The 21545-nt window shown below is 36.5% G+C and overlaps 1 protein-coding gene across 1 annotated transcript in view; it reads right to left on the bottom strand.

Annotated features, from left to right (window-relative positions):
* Positions 1-4172: 4172 nt before the first annotated feature.
* The window catches only part of LOC126762546 (EGFR adapter protein), a 97879-nt gene continuing 80506 nt past the window's right edge, over positions 4173-21545 (bottom strand). The window contains exons 4-6 of the mRNA XM_050479377.1: positions 5410-5722; positions 4886-5232; positions 4173-4791 (exon numbers count right to left, since the gene is read on the bottom strand). Of these exons, the coding sequence (XP_050335334.1) occupies positions 4591-4791; positions 4886-5232; positions 5410-5722 (861 nt within the window). The 3' untranslated portion in view covers positions 4173-4590. The remainder of the gene's footprint in view (positions 4792-4885; positions 5233-5409; positions 5723-21545) is intronic.

Below are 21545 nucleotides of genomic sequence, written 5' to 3'. Positions count from 1 at the left end.
TATAAACCAAACCAGTATATACATATCTATGAGTCTAGTATACTAAATATTCAGTTCCTAGGGAGTTAAGAATATCATTTTGAAATAGTTATAGATTAGGTCAGGGTATACTCGTTAAGACGCCAATAAATCGATGAAGGTATATTGTGAAGAAATTTCAAAGTAAACATTAATGTCCAATACTACACTAAGGACCGTTTTCTCAATCAGTTAAGTTCTGGTTAAAAATTAGGTTCTTTATCGTAAGAAGCAGGCTGGGCTCACGGAACATTGAGGAAACGACCCTAAATATAATATACTTACTAAACGCTCCAATCTTTCACTTATAGTTTGTATTTGTTTTCATGTTATTGTATAACTCAGTCTAAGCTTTGTAAGAAATTATATTAAAGTACCAAAGTACAATTGGCTTAAGTTAAGTTTTAGTTATTATTCAAATCAAGTTATATTTACAATATAAATGACATAAAGTGTCTAAAAATATCCATAAAATTTTTTTCAATCTTAAATCGAAACTTTCATAGTTTCCACATTGTGTATTTCTGATTTTTAAGGTCAATAAATTTTTTTTAAATAATAACTGTCAATTACCTTTTAGTGTTCGAATAAATTGTTGCTAGTCAGATTAGATTACATGTCGATGTAATCGAAAATGTAGTAATTCATCTTTTAGAAAGACATAACGGAATAAGAGTGATTTTGGCCCGTCAGACCAACTTGTCGTAAGGAAATGGTTATATTTTTTGTGGATCCACATGTGACTTGGTCACCTTCATGCTATGGAATATTTTTTCCTACTGGGTTTCAAGTGCATGAATACGAAAAAAATTGTGTAATCTAACAAATATAAATAGACTTACTCAAATAATGATGAAATTGAAAAATCTTGTTTACCAATTAATGCTAATACGTATTTTGAAAAACGATATTTTGCAGGTCGGTTAGCAAAGGTATAGAACGGTTTTACCGATTTACTTGAATATTGGAAATGTATTTAATTGTATTTGTATTATTTTATTTGTAAAAACTCAGCCCACGTTTGAGAGACATTTCGTTTTAACAGAGCAAAGTATAAAGCATTAAATCAATCATATACGCGATTAATTCAGCTTAATCAATTATATGTGGGAGTTTTTAAACTCACCGGCAAAAGGTCAACGCTACTTGCCCATAATGTCGTGTTTCTGACAACAAAACATTTTCGCTATGAAACAGCAGACGGGTCAATAGCACCCTCTTTTTACGAATTCGAGACTGAGTAATACCATACCTGCAGTAAATCGATCTACTTGTGAAAAAATAATTTATACTAATTTTAGCAAATTCTCAAAGCAGAGCAGATATTTACTAGTTCAAACTAGAACAGAACTTACTTAGTAATCGTAAATGTAGTAATTCATCTTTCAGAAAGACACAACACAACAGCGTAATTTTGGCATATCAGACCAACTTTACATATGGAAATTTTTGATTTTGAAAATGATTTTTTTTTACACATTTCAAAGTTTTGAGCTCTATTTTCATTGAAAAAAATATTTGTCTCAAAATGGACATCAAAACTTGAAAAGGTTGTCTACAAAAAGTATAGCGAACAAATGGTTTGGGCAACAATGTTGAAATCATAAAGGACGATTATGAAAGTCTTAAAATGGTTCACCAATAGTTCAAAATGACGCATCCGGCGCTAATTTAGCTCAGGAAGACTGCACTCCAACTTACATACCTGTCACGCAAACACGTACATTGAATTGTTTCAAAATGATGAAATTTCGTCATCGAAGTTCACTTTTTTTTAGGAAACATTACAAAATACTTCGTACACCACGGCGGTGAGATGGCTTTCAGACTTGTACAAAATAATAAAATCCTAGCAACGCTAAGCTTAATGAAGATAGAAGAAATGCTATCACCAATGGTGAACAACTGACTTTTTTCCTAACAAAGATTCGAAGAGTAATATTTAAAGAAAAGATTATGGAAAGGATCTTTAACACGCATTTTTCAAATTCCCAGTTGTTTGCTATATGGATAAAAAATAGGAAGACTTTTTAATTCGAATTTCGCACGAAAACCCATTCGTCGAAATATTTTTTTTCTAGGTTGGTATGACTGTCAGTGAGATCTGTGTCAAATGTCACATCAAAATAATCATTAGTATTTAGTATACGCTTGTCTTTCTGAAATCCATAAGGTGCATTCGCGAGTTTCACCACGAGTGGAATTATGTATCAAAGAAGTTCCAAGAAATTTTGTGTGCGGAATCAAATTTCTGGCGCCGAAACGTTCAGAATGTTGAAAACAGCCTTCGGTATATTTGTTTGCCGCGAGCAAGTCTATTTGATTGGTAACAAGTAAGGAAGGGCTAAGTTCGGGTGTCACCGAACATTTTATACTCTCGCATGGTAAAGTGATAATCGAGATTTCATAATACGTCATTTACATATTTTTCAAATACCGTATTTGTGTAAAGTTTTATTCCGCTATCATCATTGGTTCTTAATGTATATATTATACAGAGAAGGCATCAGATGGAACTCAAAATAGCGTTATATTGGAAGAAGGCGTGGTTGTGAACCGATTTCACCCCTATTTCGTACACGTCATCAAGGTGTTAAGAAAACATAATATACCGAATTTCATTGAAATCGGTCGAGGAGTTCCTGAGATATGGTTTTAGGTCCATAAGTGGGCGACGCCACGCCTATTTTCAATTTTTAAAAAAGCCTGGGTGCAGCTTCCTTCTGCCATTTCTTCAGTAAAATTTAGTGTTTCTGACGTTTTTTGTTAGTCAGTTAACGCACTTTTAGTGATTTTCAACATAACCTTTGTATGGGAAGTGGGCGTGGTTATTATCCGATTTCTTCCATTTTTGAACTGTTTATGGAAATGCCTGAAGGAAACGGCTCTGTAGAGTTTGGTTGACATAGCTATAGTAGTTTCTGAGATATATACAAAAAACTTAGTAGGGGGCGGGGCGCCCACTTTTCCAAAAAAATTACGTCCACATATGCCCCTCCTTAATGCGATCCTTTGTGCCAAATTTCACTTTAATATCTTTATTTATGGCTTAGTTATGACACTTTTTAGGTTTTCGGTTTTCGCCATTTTGTGGGCGTGGCAGTTGGCCGATTTTGCCCATCTTCGAACTTAACCTTCTTATGGAGCCAACAAATACGTGTACCAAGTTTCAGCATGATATCTCAATTTTTACTCAAGTTACAGCTTGCACGGACGGACGGACAGACGGACGGACAGACAGACATCCGGATTTCAACTCTACTCGTCACCCTGATCACTTTGGTATATATAACCCCATATCTGACTCTTTTAGTTTTAGGACTTACAAACAACCGTTATGTGAACAAAACTATAAATACTCTCCTTAGCAACTTGTTGCGAGAGTATAAAAATTATTCAAAGGGTGTTGAGAACCTGGCCAGGATGGCCATCAAAATCAACTGACGATCAACACGTCAATAAAATTAACGAAATAGTGGTTGAGATTCAACGGTTAACACGCAGAGATCTTACTGACATCGTTGGAATATCTGAGGGATCAGTGAAAGCCATTTTGAAAGATCATTTGTGCCTAAAAAAGTGAAAATACGGTTTAAGTTGCTTCAACAGCTGTTTTGAGGACTGGAAAAAAGATTGGCACTAGTGTATTGGGGCCAAGAGGGATTAGTTTGAGGGGAGATTTTGAAAAATAAATTAAGAGTTTTAAAATTATGAACAAAGTCTTACTACTTTTTGCTCTTAGTACATACTCACCTTTTCACCACCGCCAGCAATTTGCTAAAATAATAACACCAACGCTTTTTTATGAAAACTAAACAAATTTATTTTGCATGTCTCACATTTTTGATTTTGCACAAAATAAACAATATTTACAATGAACAGAAAACCTTTCAAAGTTTGCTGCAAACATGGCGTTTCCTTAGACAAATAATAATGCATTAATTATAATTAATATTTGTACATAGCCACACATACATATAAATGCGCAATAGTGTACGTTCGCCACTCTTAACAGTTTTACACAAAACAACTTTAACATTAAATACATACAGACTAAGTAAACTATGTAAGTAGTTTCGCAACTGGAGCCTGGATCCCCGTGCGCCGCAGTCACCCCTAGTGTCACTTAATGATATCACATTTTTCTATAGACATTTTGTTTTTGTTCTTTTTTTTTGCTTTCTTATTTCATACTACATAGGCAAATATGCTGCTACATATACATATCTACAATATATATTTATTTTTTTGAAACAATTTTGTGTGCTTTTGGGAGAAATGAGAAATTATAAATTAGACTGTGAAAAGTTTTTGGTTGTAGCTGCTGTAATTGTTGGGTAATGAAGCTTGTTAAAGTACTGCACCGCGTAAACGGAAGTAATTGTGTGGTTTAAGAGTACGAAGCTGGGATGAACGAGTATGCATGTACGAGTAAGGTATTTTTTTAGCTTATTATTCTTCAATTTTCGCAATTCGCATAGTACTTTGTGCTTGCTTTGTGCTTTTTCACATCAGGTAAGACCAAACCATAGCCACTTTACTTAAGATTAAACGCTATCACTCAATTTGACTCTACTCATTTTCCAAAGTTTTGGCGCGCAAATACTTCACCAGCATTTGCAGTGAATCGTAAGTGTCAAAATCATCGATATTACGCCGCGATGAGGTCATATTTGCTGGGCGGGGCATGGCTAACGGCACTGGCAGCAATTCTGGCATAACGGAATGGTGAGTTATTAAGGCCTGCAGCGTGGAGAACTCCTTGCGAAAGCCCTAATAGAGAAATGAAGTGGTTTGGAGCATAAGAATTTTGAAGAATAAGAATTTGAAAAAAAATTAATGAATTTAACGATTTTTAACTACTCACCTTTATTTTGTAACCTCTCGTCGTGCGCAGTATAATGTAGTTAGCCGTTTTTGGTCCAGGTGGCGATGGCACACGCAGCGTTAAGGCGAAACAACCCGGCTTGGATGTGCTTTTGCGCACTAAGAAGGCACCAGGACTTTTGCTCGACAGCACTTCGACGGCTATGTCACGTGAAATGCCAGCTTGAAACCAAGAGGCGTCCTTGAGATCAGCTTCCTCGCTTTCGTCTAAGGCATCCGCTGTGGTTGTGGTATTTGTGGTGGAATTGGAGGTGGCGCTGGAGCGTATGGCGGCCGATAATGTGTTATTGCGCAGGCGATTGGCGAAAATCTTCGGGCTGGAGTTTGCTGCAGTAAAAATTAAAATTGAGGGAAAAGCTTATTAGATTAGAAATGCTGCGGATTTTTGTTGAAAGTTACTACAGAAGAAGAAAAGTTTATGGAAAAATTTTGCTAAATTTTGCTTTAAAGTACTTAAAGGGAAGCATTTCTTAATTTAATACCGTTATTAAATTTTCTACCCACCACTACTTGTTTCGCGCAAATAACGCTTCTTCAGATTGAACTCGCTGTTGTCGTTCAGATTCACCGTGTCCAGCATGGGTATAGCCGTCAGCGATTGGCGGCACGAATCACCGAATTTGCTCGCAATAAATTTCTCCGGCTCAAAGGCCTCCTCATTAATATAGCCATTCGAATAGATTTTATTGCTTGTCGAGCTGTGCAGTCGGGCGTTGCACAGTGTGTTTGTATTTGTTGTGCTCGTGGGTGTGCCAATACTGACAAGCGGTCGTGACTCCTCATTTGCACGCAGCAGGCCCATGGTTAAACGCTTGACCTGAAAAGTGAAAGAGCAACAAAAATTATGTAGGCGCATAAAAGTATGCAACTAGTCTTATATTGATCTAAAATTCACCTAAAAGTATGCAACAAATACTGGATTGATTTAAAAGTCACCTGAAAGTATGCAAAATTATGTAAATACTGTAGCTATCAACAAACCGTAAGCCAGCCTTAAAGTATGTTACACAAAATTTAAGCAGCTTAAGCTAGTGTGGCCCAAAATCGGCTCTTCAGCTTGCCTGCGCTTTAAATTATCCTTGAACTTCAAAGTTTAACGCTAACTGACGAGAGCAGACGCACAAGTACAGTCAAGTGCTCAGCAGTTGTAGTAGTGAAGTAGTGGCTGAAGTTGGCTGCGAGCAGGCAGCGCGGTGCGCTTTTGTAAGCACCAGGTTAAGCCGCAAAAATGCACTTTTTCACGGTTTGGCAGCGTTGCGAGTGCAGTGGGAAAAATGTTGAAAGCGCCAACTAAAATATGCGCCGCAAAGTCAACAAAAAGCAAAACAAAATGCGCACGCTGAAGTGTTCAAGTTTAAGTACAGCCTTACGCGCCGTAAAGTATGCTTTGATTTTTGTTTTGCGCACATTTTTTGCACCGCCTTTCCGCATTATTCCTCTGTTTCACTCGACGCGCCGTAATGCATGCAATGATTTTTTCGGATTTTTTTTTAATTTTTTGCTTGCTGTTACCTTGCCTACGCGACTTTAGGTGTGAGAAGTCGACCGGTAGTCGTCGTACACAACCCAACATTTGTGGGCGAATAAATTTCCGGCTATAGAAATTTATTACCAAAAACCATAGCAACAAACTGCAGTGCAGTGGGCTATAATAATACGAATACCTGCGAGAGCGCCTGGTAGCAGGGCTGCCATGAGTGGGAGCGGGTAGAGGCAACGACTGTGCGAAGTAGTATAAATGCATAGCGAAAAGTTTTTCCCACTCAACCAGACGAAACCGCCCCTACTCTTGCGGCATACAGACTACAGCGTATCTTGCCTCCATTTCGTGTTGGCTGTTGGCTGACTAACGGTGTGGCTTTTACCTGAACTTGCTCGGTGGCACTTCAACCGATAATTTTTTGTACGCCGTGTCCTTTCCAATTCAAGTCTACTTGTTTTTACACGACTGCGGTTTAGTCACAGTTCGGCGGAAGTGACTGAGACTACACTGGCGGCAATGCGAAGCTGCTGTGGCGCCCACAAGTGAAAACGAAAACAAAAAGTGGGAAGAGAATTTATTTGACTTAGTCATTGCTGCCGCACTTAAGTGGCATGCTGCAACCGCTCGCCTGTTGGCTACTCCGATATGCGACCTCTTCGCTGCTGTTCAGTGCATCTTATGCTCATTCGTTGTTGTCAGGTGTGAGTTTACTGAGTGAAGACGACAATAAGTTAATGCTTGCGAATGAGTTTTTCTATTTACGTTGTTGTGGTTGCAAACAACAACTGCGCTGTGCCGCACCTCATGACAATGCAATAATTTAGTGGCATTTAGAGAAAGTTTTGCGCTAAAGCTTATTCAGCATCGCCACTCGAGTACCCGTGTAACCAGGTGGGTGAGCAGCCGCTGGCGCACAAGCCGTCTCAGCGGACCTTTTGGGGTCAGCGGCTTCCACTCAAGTCACATGAAACTTAGATGAAACGTTGATAGCAACTGATCCGCAATGATTTTATTTAGTAAGTGATGAATGATTTTGTGTCTTTGGCGGTAGCTCTTATGCTTTCGGCTGAAGTTAATTTCCAAGCACTTTACCATACATTTTTGTTCCGAAAAGTGAGTATCACCGGATCTAACTATTTTGGTGTTAAATAAATCGGTTTATTCTCTTTTCAGCGGGCACTTTGCAATTCAAAGAATTGTTGATTATTATTTTTTATTTTTAGAAAAAAAACGTTGCTGGGAAGCAAAGAAAGTACGTCCGTTATCTATTTGAAGATAAGTACGAATATTATTTGACTGGTAAGACCAGCATCATTTTATGGACAATAGAAAACGGTTAGAAGCAGTTGTTTTACAAGATTTTTACTTTCTTATCAATTCCATAACTTCCAAATGTTTTTGATATAATATCTGGAAATATTGTTTCTGGGTATATAATTATATACGGTTGCCGAAAGATGACGTAACTTGCTTATTATTCCCTTATTCTGGACATGACTTGGAAAGCTACTGCCTCTATGCGTCTTTTTTAGTATATGTATGTCATTCATTTGAAGTGTGAAAAACAATAATATTATTCTGTCAAATAGTGCAAATTTTGCGCCTGAAATAGGGTTTTGATGGTAGTTATTACTCATTACTTTAATATGAAAAAAACCTCAGCCAAATGTAATCGTATTTGATAAAAACTATATAAAACTGGTGATTTTGATTTGGAAAACTAGAACTCCTAGGCTACCAAAAGCCTTGAAAATGGGAAACTAATAGCAATATTCGATGAAAATTGTTTTGAAACACGCAAAGAGCTCACAGAACCTTTTTGATTCACTGCAGCAGTCATTTCAAAACGTTTAACAGCAGCTGGATGCACTCAAAGCAAGAAAATCGAAGAAAAAGCATTTAAAAGGCGAAGTTGGATATCAAAATTGCTAATCAAATGCTACAGAAGGAAGTCGCTTTTGCAACGAGTTGTGACATTTGTTGGAACATAGACCCTTTAAGACAAACCTAAATTCAAAAATTCACATAACACCTGGAAAATCAGCCAAATCAATGGCAAAGCCGAATATCTACACTAGGGTAATGCTCTGTATTTTGGTGGGATCAAGAGACTATGTTCCTTTATGAGCTTCTAAACCAAAAAAAAAAAACTATTAATGGGAAAGCTATTGATAGCAACTTATCCATTGCTATGGGACCTATGACCACATTGACCAGATATTTTCTCCCACACAGATTTTTCTCTATGCACAAATTTTTTGCAGCCGCTAATTTTCTCTTTACCACTTTATTCTTTCTTCTATACTTTTATAATTTTACTTTCTAATACTTTTTTTTTTATTTCCGCGCCAAAATGTAGGCAACATTTTATTATAACATAAGTTTTTGGATTTGTATACCTAAATATGGCAAGCAAAGAGGTAATAGTAATAGTGTATGTATATTTTTGATAATTTTTGGCTAGTTGCAGGGAGTTTTGTTGAATGTAAGCAAATTTTTATTTAGTAATGCATGCAAATAATATTTCTTAAAGTACGTGTACAAAACGGAGTATTGGATTAAGATCTGAGATTTTACTAGTGCTTCAGTATATTTGCCTATGGGCTGAGCATACCTTCGGTGCCTGTTAGTGAAAAAACATCGGCCAAGTATATGCTTCTGAATAGGATGCTTCGTTATATCACAGCATATAATGTATGGTATATTTCTTATTTATTTAACATATATTTGGCTGAAGTTCTTTAAATAAAATCTTGTATCGATTTATATCACAATAGACTTTTTTTTAATTTTTCGTTATAGCACATTCAATAATAGAATATGAAAAAAACAGATTTGAAGAGAGAATTTTCAGACTTACAAACATCTACTAAATTAAAGGTGGCAATGTGCTTATAGACTGATGGCTTTAAGTATTTTCTTTTAATTATCGATGTAATATATATCCAACACAAATATATTCCACATTAAATTTCGCAATTATCTGAGTTTTGTGCAGAATCTTTACTATATTTATATTTATGGCAAGCTTATACAATACTATTCTTCATAAAAGCTCTACATGACATGAATCTAATTCATATATTTATTAACAACAGTTACAAAATATTGATTCAAAATTTGATAAAAGCGCACGAAATTCTTTAATGCAAAAGCCTCAACCTCTTTTTAAGGCACGTGCTCTAAAGTAACGATGATTTTTCATTGCTTTTACGCCTCATTTGTCATGCCAGTAGCAATTGGATTTCACATTCACTTTCATTTCCATTAAAGTGAAATTCTTTTCCTCTCGCATTTTATGGCGTGTAACTTACAATTTCATGGTATTGAACTTGAAGCACTAATACAAGTATATTAATACCGATATTCACACAAACACACACATGCATATGTTCAGCAGTATTTTTTCGCTCACTTTTCACTGTCTGCCATTAGATATTTTAATTTTGTCCGTCTGCTTATGTGTGTGTACTTGTGTCTTTACAAGTGTGCGAGCAAAACGAAGTGTTTTCGTGTGGTTATGCACGACTGCACAAATGAAAACAATTTGCAAAAATATTCTCTACATTTTCAGCTTCATTACTCATACGCCACGGTGGGCGGAGCAGAAATGTACTTGCATTTGGTACTCACGCATACATATGGAGTTGTAGCGTGATGTGTGAGTGTTTGTGTTAGAAATGTTTTGCTAAAATTGAAATCATAAAAATTATATGGCATTTCTGGAAAACAGAAACCTTATTTAATGGGAATATTGCATAGAGTTGTCAAGTGTATATGTTTTAAAGAAGCAAAGGTTAATTTTAAAATACCAAAAATATTTCCACAACTATAAATATTTGAGGAAAATTTGTCGGATAACTTCTAATTTAAAAAAAAAAACACAGGCTGATACATATTTTTGGAAAAAGAAAAATATAATTTTTTTTTTTTGAAAAGTTTTTAATTTTTTTATAATTTTTTTTATAAGCTGAAACAAACTTTTGAAAAAATACAAATATACTCTTTAAAATATTTTTTTGTCAGAAAAAAATTTAAAATATTTTTCCAACACTACTTTATTACTTGGCAACCCTATTATCCATACAAAATATTTTACGTTTCAAGTATATTAAAAGGAGAGTTATTTTGTTGTCTGTTTCATAAAATGAATATTTGACGATACATTATATATTATGTGTGTAAGCAGTATGTATGTGTAGAAGTGTGTCTTCTCTGGTTTTGCTTTATTAAAGCGGCAAGTATTTCAAACATGTCAAAAGGATTTCTGATCCAGCATAAATATCTAGTCATATTAGAGTACTGGCAGACATACTAATCTGTTTATTTAAATACATGAATTTATATGAACGAATACTGTGAAAAAGTAGCTGTACACACGCATTAGCTCGGGTCGAAAAATATTGAATAAATTATTTTTTACTGAAAATAAAATATTTTTTAACCATTTTCCAAATTTGAAAATTTCTGTTTATTAATTAAAATTTTGTTTTTTAAATATTTTAATAACAACAAATATTTTCAAAAATTATATTTTCGAGTATATAGTGTCATATTGCCGCCGACCTACAAACAACTGCCAATTTCAAACCTTTGTAGAACAATTTTTACCTGAGAAATTATAAACACAGTGCCCAAAAAGTTTCACTCTGAAGTAATATTCAATTTGTTATGGTTTGAGTGTAAATAAAACTATTATTATTTTAAAATTATTCTTCAGCAATTTTATTGGTAATATGCTTATGAATACTTCCAAAAAATTAATTTTAGTTTTGCTAAATAAAATTTTCATAAAACAAAATTTAAAACTTTGTGCAATATTTTCTTTTAAAATTGCCCCCTGAAAAGCTGTTATACCTTAATAATCTCCAGTAGAAATGCAAAATATATATATACATTTATATGCACTTACATTTCTCTCATTCTTTTGTATTTGCTCCACATACTTCAACCGTAATAACGCACAGACTGTGAGTGTGACAGCATGACTGCCTGACTGCCTGACTGACGTACTGACATTTTCATTTTCTCTTTGTCAGCTGCTGTCTGTAAAATTATTTTTCGGTAAATTATTTTTGGCTTCTTGTTTATGTAGCATACAAGAGTCATTACCAACATAGTAGCAGGCGAATACAAATCAGCACTCACACACAGACATACACCGCTATAAAGTACAGCCAAATCACTATGGCAGCAGACGCAAGCACTTGCGCAGATATATTAGGGTGAGTGGATGGCGACCGGAAAAAGTGCCATGCCTCCGCAAGCCAAAAATGGTCTAATTGAAAACTGGTAAACAACCAGCGCTGACTTTCAAATAGCACAACAAATACTCATCCTAAACACAGCCATACTGAACATATTGATGGGTATGTGTTTAGGCCACACATTTGCCACAGCTGTTGCACCACATAGCTGCCTTGCAGGAATTTTCTGTCGTTTTGCTCGGAGCTTGCTATGTAGCTTTGCCGTCATGAGTTTGGAGGACATACTCAAATCACGTATAATCATATTTTAAACGGGATATATTTATTAAGTTCGCCACGATGTTTGTAATGCCTTGAAGGAAAGGACGGAGGCCCTTTAATGTATATACAAGTACACACATATAAATGATCAGCGCGACGAGCTGAGTCGACTTAGTATCTCAATTTTTGAGATATGATTCTGAGTTCCTCATTTTTCGAAATATCTGATCGCTAGATCCGTATAGCATATAGCTGTCATACAAACTGACCGGAAAATTAAGTTCTTGTATGAAAAATGTGTTTACTTGAAAAGATATCTGCACGAAATTTGGCTCAGATTGTTATTCAAGAAAAGGGTATAACCTAAGGATATATTGATCAGATCAGGCCACTATAGCATATAGCTGTCATATAAACTGATCGCTCTAAGTCGAGTCCGTGTATGGAAAACTGTTTCATTTGAGTGGCTCTCTTCATGAAATTTTGGTATGAATTATTGTTTAAGACAACGCTTCAATCTCAGAACAAGTTGTTCATATTGGACTGCTATAGCATACCGTTGCCATACAAACTCGTATAGGAAGCATACTCTCTCGTATGGAAACTTTTTGGTTTAAGAAGATCGTCAAAGTCAAAGCTACAATCCATGAACAAAGTACTTAGATCGGATCAACATATACCTGAATTGTCATACAACCGGGTCGATCACACACTTTCTGTAAATAATGCGCTAGTGAAGAGTATTACCATAAATCTTTGATGCAGTCGAAATTCACATATATTCCTGTTTTTACATGATCGAAGAAATCATCAAAGATATGTATATATGTATACCACCTTTGAAGTTCAATCCAGTAAAAATTCCTACTGGCCTCATCAGCATAGGCACAGATATGCTTAGGGCAGCAAGCAAACACACAGCATATCGTCCACTTAAATGAACGGCTCAAACGAGTACACAGTCAACTCACACACACATATATACATGCACACTGGCGCATATTTTGTTAATGTATGCAAATTTAATGAAGTGCCTCTTTTGGTCAACTGCTACCAACGGCCGGCCAATACAAGCCAATGCCACACAATAACTGTGTGACTAACTCAGCGCATCAACCGAATTGACAGCTGCGCTGTGTGGCAAGCACTGCTGGTTAGGCACTGGCTTTGTTTTTGGCGCATACTAAGAGGGCTGTAAATGAGGAAAACATCAAAAACAACAATTTTCAGAATTATGCATATAAAATGCTGCTGTCGACCTCACTGTACACACTCACACACACACATGAGAGCTTTCGGTCGTTTAGGCACATTTTGTAGCGCTGACTTTTAATGTTCGTTATATATTTGGAATTTCCGACAACATTCTAGTGGAAATGTTGATGAGGCGGTTCTGCGTGTGTGTGCGTTTGGTCGCAAATATCCTTCTTCTTTACATTTTGCACACAGCTTTCTCATTGAACGCATTTGTTTTGCTGCCGCAGTCATTCATGCAACATGTCACTGTTAGTCCATTACTCCAGCACAAACCCGCTCACCCCCTTGCCCACTTGTTTGCACAGTCACGCACGTGCCTGCTGCTTTGTGTACTCACACACACACGCATCCTACATCCATTATAAATGCGTGCGATTCCGTACTTCAACCAATTTTGTGTGGCGCATAGTCGAATTGCTGCCACACTGATTGATGGCTTAATGCTGCGGGGCCCCCATGAGTGAGTGAGTGTATTGCTGCACTCGAAAAGCGCACAAAGAAAAGCGCACGCAACGCACATAGCTAGCAGCTTGGCTGCAGGCTACTCCATCGACAGCCACTTTCGCAAATTTATGCAAAATCCTTGCAACAACTGTTGTGTCGTTCAGTGTCATCGATGCGCGCATTTGTATTTTGTGCTTTACGATCCTTGCGGCGCATTGCGTTGTATGGTTTTTATTACCGTTACGCATTGCGTGCTTTGACGGGCAGTCTCGGCGTAGACCAAAGTCGACTTCTGCACTGCATTTGATTAGATTGGTGCATGTAGCGACTGATTTGCGGTATCACTGTATTTTTGTTGTTGCTGTCTGTGGCGTTAATATCGAAGTGACAACTCTTATATTGCGTAAGTGTGGTGAAATTGAAGCTGCATGAAGCAGTATGTCCAGCAAATCGCATACCCATCATTATGAAGGAGGACACTATGCTTAGAATATGAAGGCCATAATGGTAATTATGACAAAAGTATGGCAGATTCCGATTAATGAAGCCTGTGACCAAAAACACCTAATTATTGCTTACATTTGTCTTATAGTAATTAATAATTAATTTTCTAAGTAAATTTTTGACAGTTCTTTGATTATAATCTATTTTCACGAAAATTCTTTAAAATATATTATTATTTTCTGGTTCCCACACTGTGGTTTAAGCTTATAGCTATAAAACTGGTACTGGAGAATTTTATCTTTCATAATTATTTCTTTATGTTTTTTTATTATTTTTTTAGTTTTTTGATGGTATACCGACATTCCATATTCACTAAAAGAGTATGTACATTTTTGTTTTAATTTAAATATAGATAATTGGCTTTAAAAGGTTCAAAATTACTTTATAATAAGGGATTTTCAATAAGAGCGCTATAAAAAAATTAATAAATAAATTAAAATAAAACAAAATTATTTGAGATATCAATGAAATTCTTTATTATAAGCATCCACCACCTCTAATTGGGTAAACTGGCGCATCCTAATGCTACATTGCAATTCACCACAGCTGATGTCACTACTACAGCACAACTCAACACATCTGACAGCAGATTCAATTCGATCTTCACAAGCCGCACGTCAACACCTCACGCTATTCTCCTCCAATTAAAATCAACTACGATCCGTGTCCCGGAACTGGAGTATCGCCGCCTCGCCCGTCGATATTATATCTAATAATATTATATTAAGAATATTATATAAAAATCAATAAATTTAAATTTAAATAAAATTGTTGAAAACCCAAATGTTAAAAAAATAATAATAAAAAATTAACGCAGTGGTGAGTGCTCTCCAATGTATCGAGTATACATTTTGTTCAAATCAATTTATTTGGATAGCCACCACGAACACGCTTGCAGATCCCAATTTTCGATAGTTTTCAAATATAAATCGGCCGATACTGCTGCTATTTCACTTTATCATCCAATCCGGGCCAAAATATTCGGTTATCATTAAACGGCAGCGATTCCCATGCACAGTAACGTGCCGCCGCACCAAACCGTAATTTTTTCGGGATGCAGTGGAGACTCATGGAGTGGATTGCTACCTGACCAATAACGCATATTTAGCTTATTGACAAAGATGAAAATATGGATAATTTTCAAGTTGTTGCTCAGCCCAATTCATGAACATACGTCGAATCTGGTCGTCAAGCGTCTTCTGTTCTTGCGTAATGTTCAATGCTTGAGAACGACGTGTGTGAGAGGCTGATTTGTGTCTTCCTCAATTAACGCGCTAGCGGCAGCAATATTCTCGATACTACGGCATTTCTTTGTCTCACTGGTTTGGAAAAATTTTGTACTAATAAATTGGACGTAGCGCTCTTAAAGTTGAGGCCACCGACTCCGAATTTCGGTAGTAAATTTTAATAGTTTCGGCTCGTTGTTGGATCGTATAACAATCTATGGTGAAATGGCAGACCTTACTGAAGAGAAATGTCAAAAGAAAAAAATGGCGTCATTGTTGAAACATCAACAAACCCCCGTTACAGCAATCTTGGCTTTAGAGCGTTCTCCGTTGACCGTAACAATATGGTCCTATTCGTTTTAGAAGATCACACACCAACCACAGATTTTTTAGCACGTAACGACATCTTAAAATTGGATTGTGTATTATCATCACTCCAAATGCCACATTCTCGTTTATTAACATGTCCATTCAAACAACCGGGATCGGTGGCCATCTCGTTTTGTTCGTTTGACTTTATTTATGGCATAAGTTGGGTATTGTAAATCAAGATCTTTCCACAAAATCTTCCATAGAGGGAGTGGAATGTATTAATTTCTTCGATCCTCTACTGCACATCATTGCTGGTGTGGACTGCGTCTCTGAAAGGAAATCCAGAGTAATTTTAGTGTGAGACCGTTTAATGGTTGCTTGAATTACTAACTCTGCTGGGCGATTATGTCGACCGAATGTTGGAAACAGCGTGCCTAACTGTTGTTTTTGTTATAAGCTTGCATGATTTGCAAAAATTATTCCGAAGTAAGTTTGTTAATCATGAAATGACAAGACTAACTCCGAAAAAGCATTGCTTCGTTATAAAAACCGTTACAATTCGATCAACCTGCCTGTCACAATCGTACTTTTTTTGTTGAAAACTCAGATTTGTCAGGACGAGTCGAGCAAGAACGCGTTTCACACCCAAAATATCCACCAAAATCATTCGAACGGATCTCTATCAGTTGCCTGACAATTTTCAAGCACCATATCCTTTTTTAATATTTTCATCAGTTGAAAAGGTGGAATGCCGTCTTGAGCGAGACATGTATTCAATGATCTCTCGCCCGTGTTTGAAGGCTTTGTACGACTCTTAGACTTGTGTTTCTGAATCATCGTAAGTCTTTTCCAACATTCGCAATGATTACGCAGACAACATTTTATTAGAAATATAAAATTTGAGACAAATTCTTTGAACGATGAATTGTAGAAATCGCAACGCAATTCTGAAGGGTACTGACTTAAGTAGCTGCTGTCAACAAATTGGTTGACAGATCGCGTTCATATTTGGCATAGTAATTAAGGACAGTCTTACCAACTTAGCAAAATACATACTTATTTTTGAAATATCATTCACCCGGGGAATTTAATTACAATTTCCGGGTATTTTTTTGCCCCAATGTGGACATTATATCAATTTTCATACTTGTAAGTCGTCGAAGAAGTCTTCATTTCCAGAATATGCTTTAAATGTGTGATTTTTAATCGCTTGATTTCATTTTATGATCATTTACATAAATTCTTTAATATTCGGGATCCTTTTAAGGCTTACTGTTGCTTATGAGGCTATTAAACGTGAAATTCACTTTCCTCGAAGCTATATATATATAAATACCAATAACTTGGGAACGGTTCGATGAATTTCTAAAGAAAAAGATTATGATGGATTCCGTATAAATATATTTTATTTTAAATGTAATTTACTAAGTAAATAAATCTAGGAAAGTTTTAAGAAAAAAGTAGGGCAATGCATACATGTTATTACTTATAATATATAAAGAATAAAATTTTAAAAAATTTTCAATTTAAAATTACATTTTCAATACAATTCGCAAATTCCTAACCCCAGCCGCACTACTCACTATCTCTCACTGCATCCTTTCTGTATGAAATCAGTTTTATAATCGCTGCAGCTTGGTACATGCTTCACATAATCCATTTGACTTTGAGTTATGCAAGCGCGCGCGCGGTTGTATCGAACTTTTGACTAGACACACGTATCTGAAATTGAATCTCTCGCAGCGACAAACAAGGAAAACTAACCACACTTCAGCGCACACCATACTCACAGATGCAAGCCTTAAGCAACGAAAGTTGCAAACGCGACTGCCATATACAATATGCTCATGTATGCAAGTGTGTGTGTATAGAAGTCAAACACTGCGGGCAATCAGCTTAGTTGCCAACGACAGCAGCCATCAAAACGAGAAAATGTTGATAAGGCTTTGGCGTAAAAACCAAGCGCACGCTCGTACGCACATACACATACATGCACACCGATTCACACTTTAGCTCTTATTTTGCGAATACACACACACATGCAAACATATGTGAACTAGCTGCTCGCCTGACTTTTGACAGGCGCGACCGTGGCGGTGCGGAGTTCAGTATTTATTTCTGGAAATTAATTTGCGTATCGCTAAAAAGGCTGCCAATGAAGCATGCCGCAACGGCAACAACATGCGCAGCTACAACAACAAGCAACAAAAACAAACAGCACAAACAAACACAATGCTCGCAAACATCAATACAGTTCAATAGACTGCCGCTGGCATTAGCATCAACATCAACATCGACATGGCAGCGAAAGGCTGAGCATAGGCCATGTTGCTCATACGCCCCCGCGCGCCCAACACACATACGCCCTGCGCACACGCCGCTAATAGAAGTTTTGTCGCTAGGCACACATTAAACGGCACATACACAGCTAACGGCGAATGCCATCTAACGGTTGTATCTGTTTATTTGCACAACACCGTAGCAGTTTACAGCAAACAACCAGCAATTGCGTTGATTTAGCGTGTGAGCGTATGTGTGTTGATTTGTTTATATTTGTGTGTTTGCTTTGCAGCGGCAGCGGCGGTGGCAGTGGCAGTGTCAGCTGTTTGTGTAGTGGCATATTAAATTTCTTTCGATGTGCAAACGAGTTATGAAACTGCCGGTCATTGGTGTGAGTAAACGATTCGAGCGTACGCCCACACAGACGAAACTTTGTATAAATGTATGTGTTGCTTAGAAGGGTTAAATTGTGTGCGTGGAGAGCGTGTGTGCTTATTTGCAAACGCACATTTCGGGTTTATAAAGAAAATTGATTTATTGACATAACAAAAACGTTAGAAACTGAAAAGTTCAAGGGGAAGTAGGCAGAAGTGCTCACATAACTTTCTTTCAGGATTAGTTGCTTCGCATTTTTTGATTTGCTTTGAGTTAGTCTCTTGTGTATACAGAGCAGAGAGTTTGTCACTACACACACAAATGTGTTTCGAACGAATGTATTTGGAAACGAATGCAATAAGAAAGCAATTTTTAGACCTCAGCTGGAGTTATTTCCTTATATCGTTATAATATGTGTCACAGTGCTGCCCATGACAGGATTTATAGCCACCATTAGGCAAACGGATTGTCTGTTTTGTTTATTTCAGCTTAACTTTAATATTTCGTCTTGCGTTCCAGTTAACTTTTTCTGCATTTACTTTCTTCTTTCTGTGTTTAACGCGTGTGATAAATTTATTTTTGTTTTCTAGAAATTTTTTTTCACATTTTGGTTTGTAGGCATTCATAGATATGAGATAATAAAAATGTTATGATTAAGTTTTTCTTATAGATCGTTGATAATGTTGTGACGTGTTGTGAATTTGCTTTATGAAAATGAGAAAAATTTACCTCCATCTGCTGAATTGCAAGCACTTTGTTCACATTCCGAGACTCTACCATACCGATTTATCTAGTGTTGTGTACTTATATACAAAATGTTATTATTAAGTTCTTACTTTCGCTAGTGAATTTCAAAAAACCAATTTTCTGTTTTGCATGTACAAAGAATGCTAAAACATTGGAGGATAATCTTTGAAAATTTGAAGTTGTTTCGGCAAATAAATAGTTTCGGAGATATGATCGTAAATATTTTTTAACTTAATTTCTACAGTGCAGTAGTACATATGGTGTACAGGCGTACGGAAACCCGAAAACCAATGAAAAGAGTTCCGAGGCTCGCTGCGCTGTGCATAACGGGCACTTTAAGACTTAAAGCTTTAACTCCAACGGCAGCTCTTGAACTGGTACTAAACCTGTCACCTATGGACATCTTCGCTGAAAACCGCGTAGCAAAATCGGTGGGACGACTACTGGTGGCAGAAGAATTTACATATAGAACCTGCGGGCATAGCTCGGTAGGTAATAGCGGTTGAACAAACACCGACTACATGACCCAACTTTTCAACTGGGAAATAAGGTTCAAAGTAAATATAGAAAAAGATGGCTAACGTAAAGGTATGTTAGCCATGCGCAACACTCTAAACATCTAAACGGATGGCTCAAAAGTGGACGATAGAGTTGGTGCAAGAATATACTGTCCAGCGTTTGGCATAAGGCAGCCTTTTAAGTTGCCGGAAGACTGAAGTATATTTCAAGCTGAGAGTTTTTCTATTGTGAAAGCCTCGAAGCAGGTCCCTAATGCCGCTGCAGGCAATTCCAGTTAACATCTACGTAGACAGCCAAGCAGCAATCAAGACAGTAACCTCGTATCGCATATCGGCCAGAAGTATCTTGAGAAGCTGGGCAGCAGTGGAAAGGGTTGTCAGAAGCAAGCAACTTCACTTCTACTGAGCCAGGTCATGCCAAAGAGTTATCGAGGATAATGAAATAGTGGACGATATTGTCAAGAATGGTGTACGGCTAACATCCGAAAAAGTGATAAACATTGGAATACCCATGCATTGTCTATACCACGACAGAAGCATGGTAATGAAAATCAAAACCCAATGGAACGAGCTACCAGGGTGCAAAACTGAAAAGATCATGTGCAAAACGGTAGCTTGGAAGCACACACAATTTCTTTTGGCATTCTATAGAAGAGACTGTAGTAAAAGTATCGGAAAACTAACTGGTCACTGTCTGGTGGCGACACACAGCCGTAGAATGGGCGAGAAATCTACATAAAATGTCTAGAGCAAAGCGCTATGGAAACAATGGAGCATTTATTTTGTACTTGTCACGGCTTAGCAAGACTATGCTGTAAGCATCTGGGCTACCCACAGTATGATAAAGTGGAGAACTACCAACTGAACTCCAACTGGTATCGCAATAGACCAAAACTGGTCTATGCGTGGCTTATTGGCCTACCAGATTAACCTTACCTTAGTCGGCTGTCAAAACTTTAAACGTATATATTTTCTTCGAAATTTTGTTTTTAGAGTCGGCGAAGAAAATTTTTTCCAAAATTCCAATAAAGAAAGCGCATATATTTTTACTAGAAAATATCAATTTAATAAAATATCCCTTACATCATATATAGAATATCACTAGACTTTAATAGTTTTATTTTATTAAACTCATTCTAAACCTAAAAACTATGACTGCCAGTGTGAACGATTTTACTTTGAATTTATGATGGTTCGTAAACAGTAATATAGAATTCAAAACTTAGCAAAATTGCTAACTCTGAACTTGTCCACTTGAAGTTATATGAGAATGGCCCGGAGAACTATTTTGTGCGCCAAGTTGAGGTAATTTCTATATACATATAGAATATAGAATATAATTTATTGACTTTAACATTTCCTATCCCCAATCAAGATTGTTGGCATTCCAATTATGTTGCAGTTTGAAGGTTAGTCGCTTATAAATAAGTTTTGAAAATTAATCATTAATTCTTAATGATTATTCTGGTGTAAGCCTTAACATGGTTCAAATACTTATATTCAGAAACTAATATTCATAGCTTTGCTGAAGCTGATTTGCTTTTAGTTGACTGATGTTATTTTAAAACATAATGATAAAAACGGTTTCAAAATTATATCAGTCACTTAATTTTCGTTTAACTATGATAACGTAGTTATTTGTGTATTTATTAAGACGTAGAACAAATAAATAGCAAGAGAAGACTCAAATCCAAACGCTCAGTCTTGACTGAAATATTTTTTTTATTCTTCATATCCCCATATAACTCGATAAAAGTGTTTTGCTGTTGGCTGGCATATAAATTACAACAACAATAAATATTTATAAAACTTGTTCCCGAACACACTCTAAATCTTACGTATGTTGAGGTAAATCGCTATGAGCACTTTTTTCGCCACGTGATTGGGTGAAACTTTCACAAGTGTTTTGGTTTAGTCGAAACAAATGTTGCGCCAACACGTGACGCGCGAAAGCACCAGCCATATTTATACTTAAGTCATAAGCACTAATACAAAGTATGCTTTACTTACATACATACATACTTAT

Source organism: Bactrocera neohumeralis, chromosome 6 (assembly GCF_024586455.1).
Source record: "Bactrocera neohumeralis isolate Rockhampton chromosome 6, APGP_CSIRO_Bneo_wtdbg2-racon-allhic-juicebox.fasta_v2, whole genome shotgun sequence".
In the NCBI taxonomy this organism is placed as follows: domain Eukaryota; kingdom Metazoa; phylum Arthropoda; class Insecta; order Diptera; family Tephritidae; genus Bactrocera; species Bactrocera neohumeralis.
This window is presented reverse-complemented; position numbering and strand designations above follow the sequence as displayed.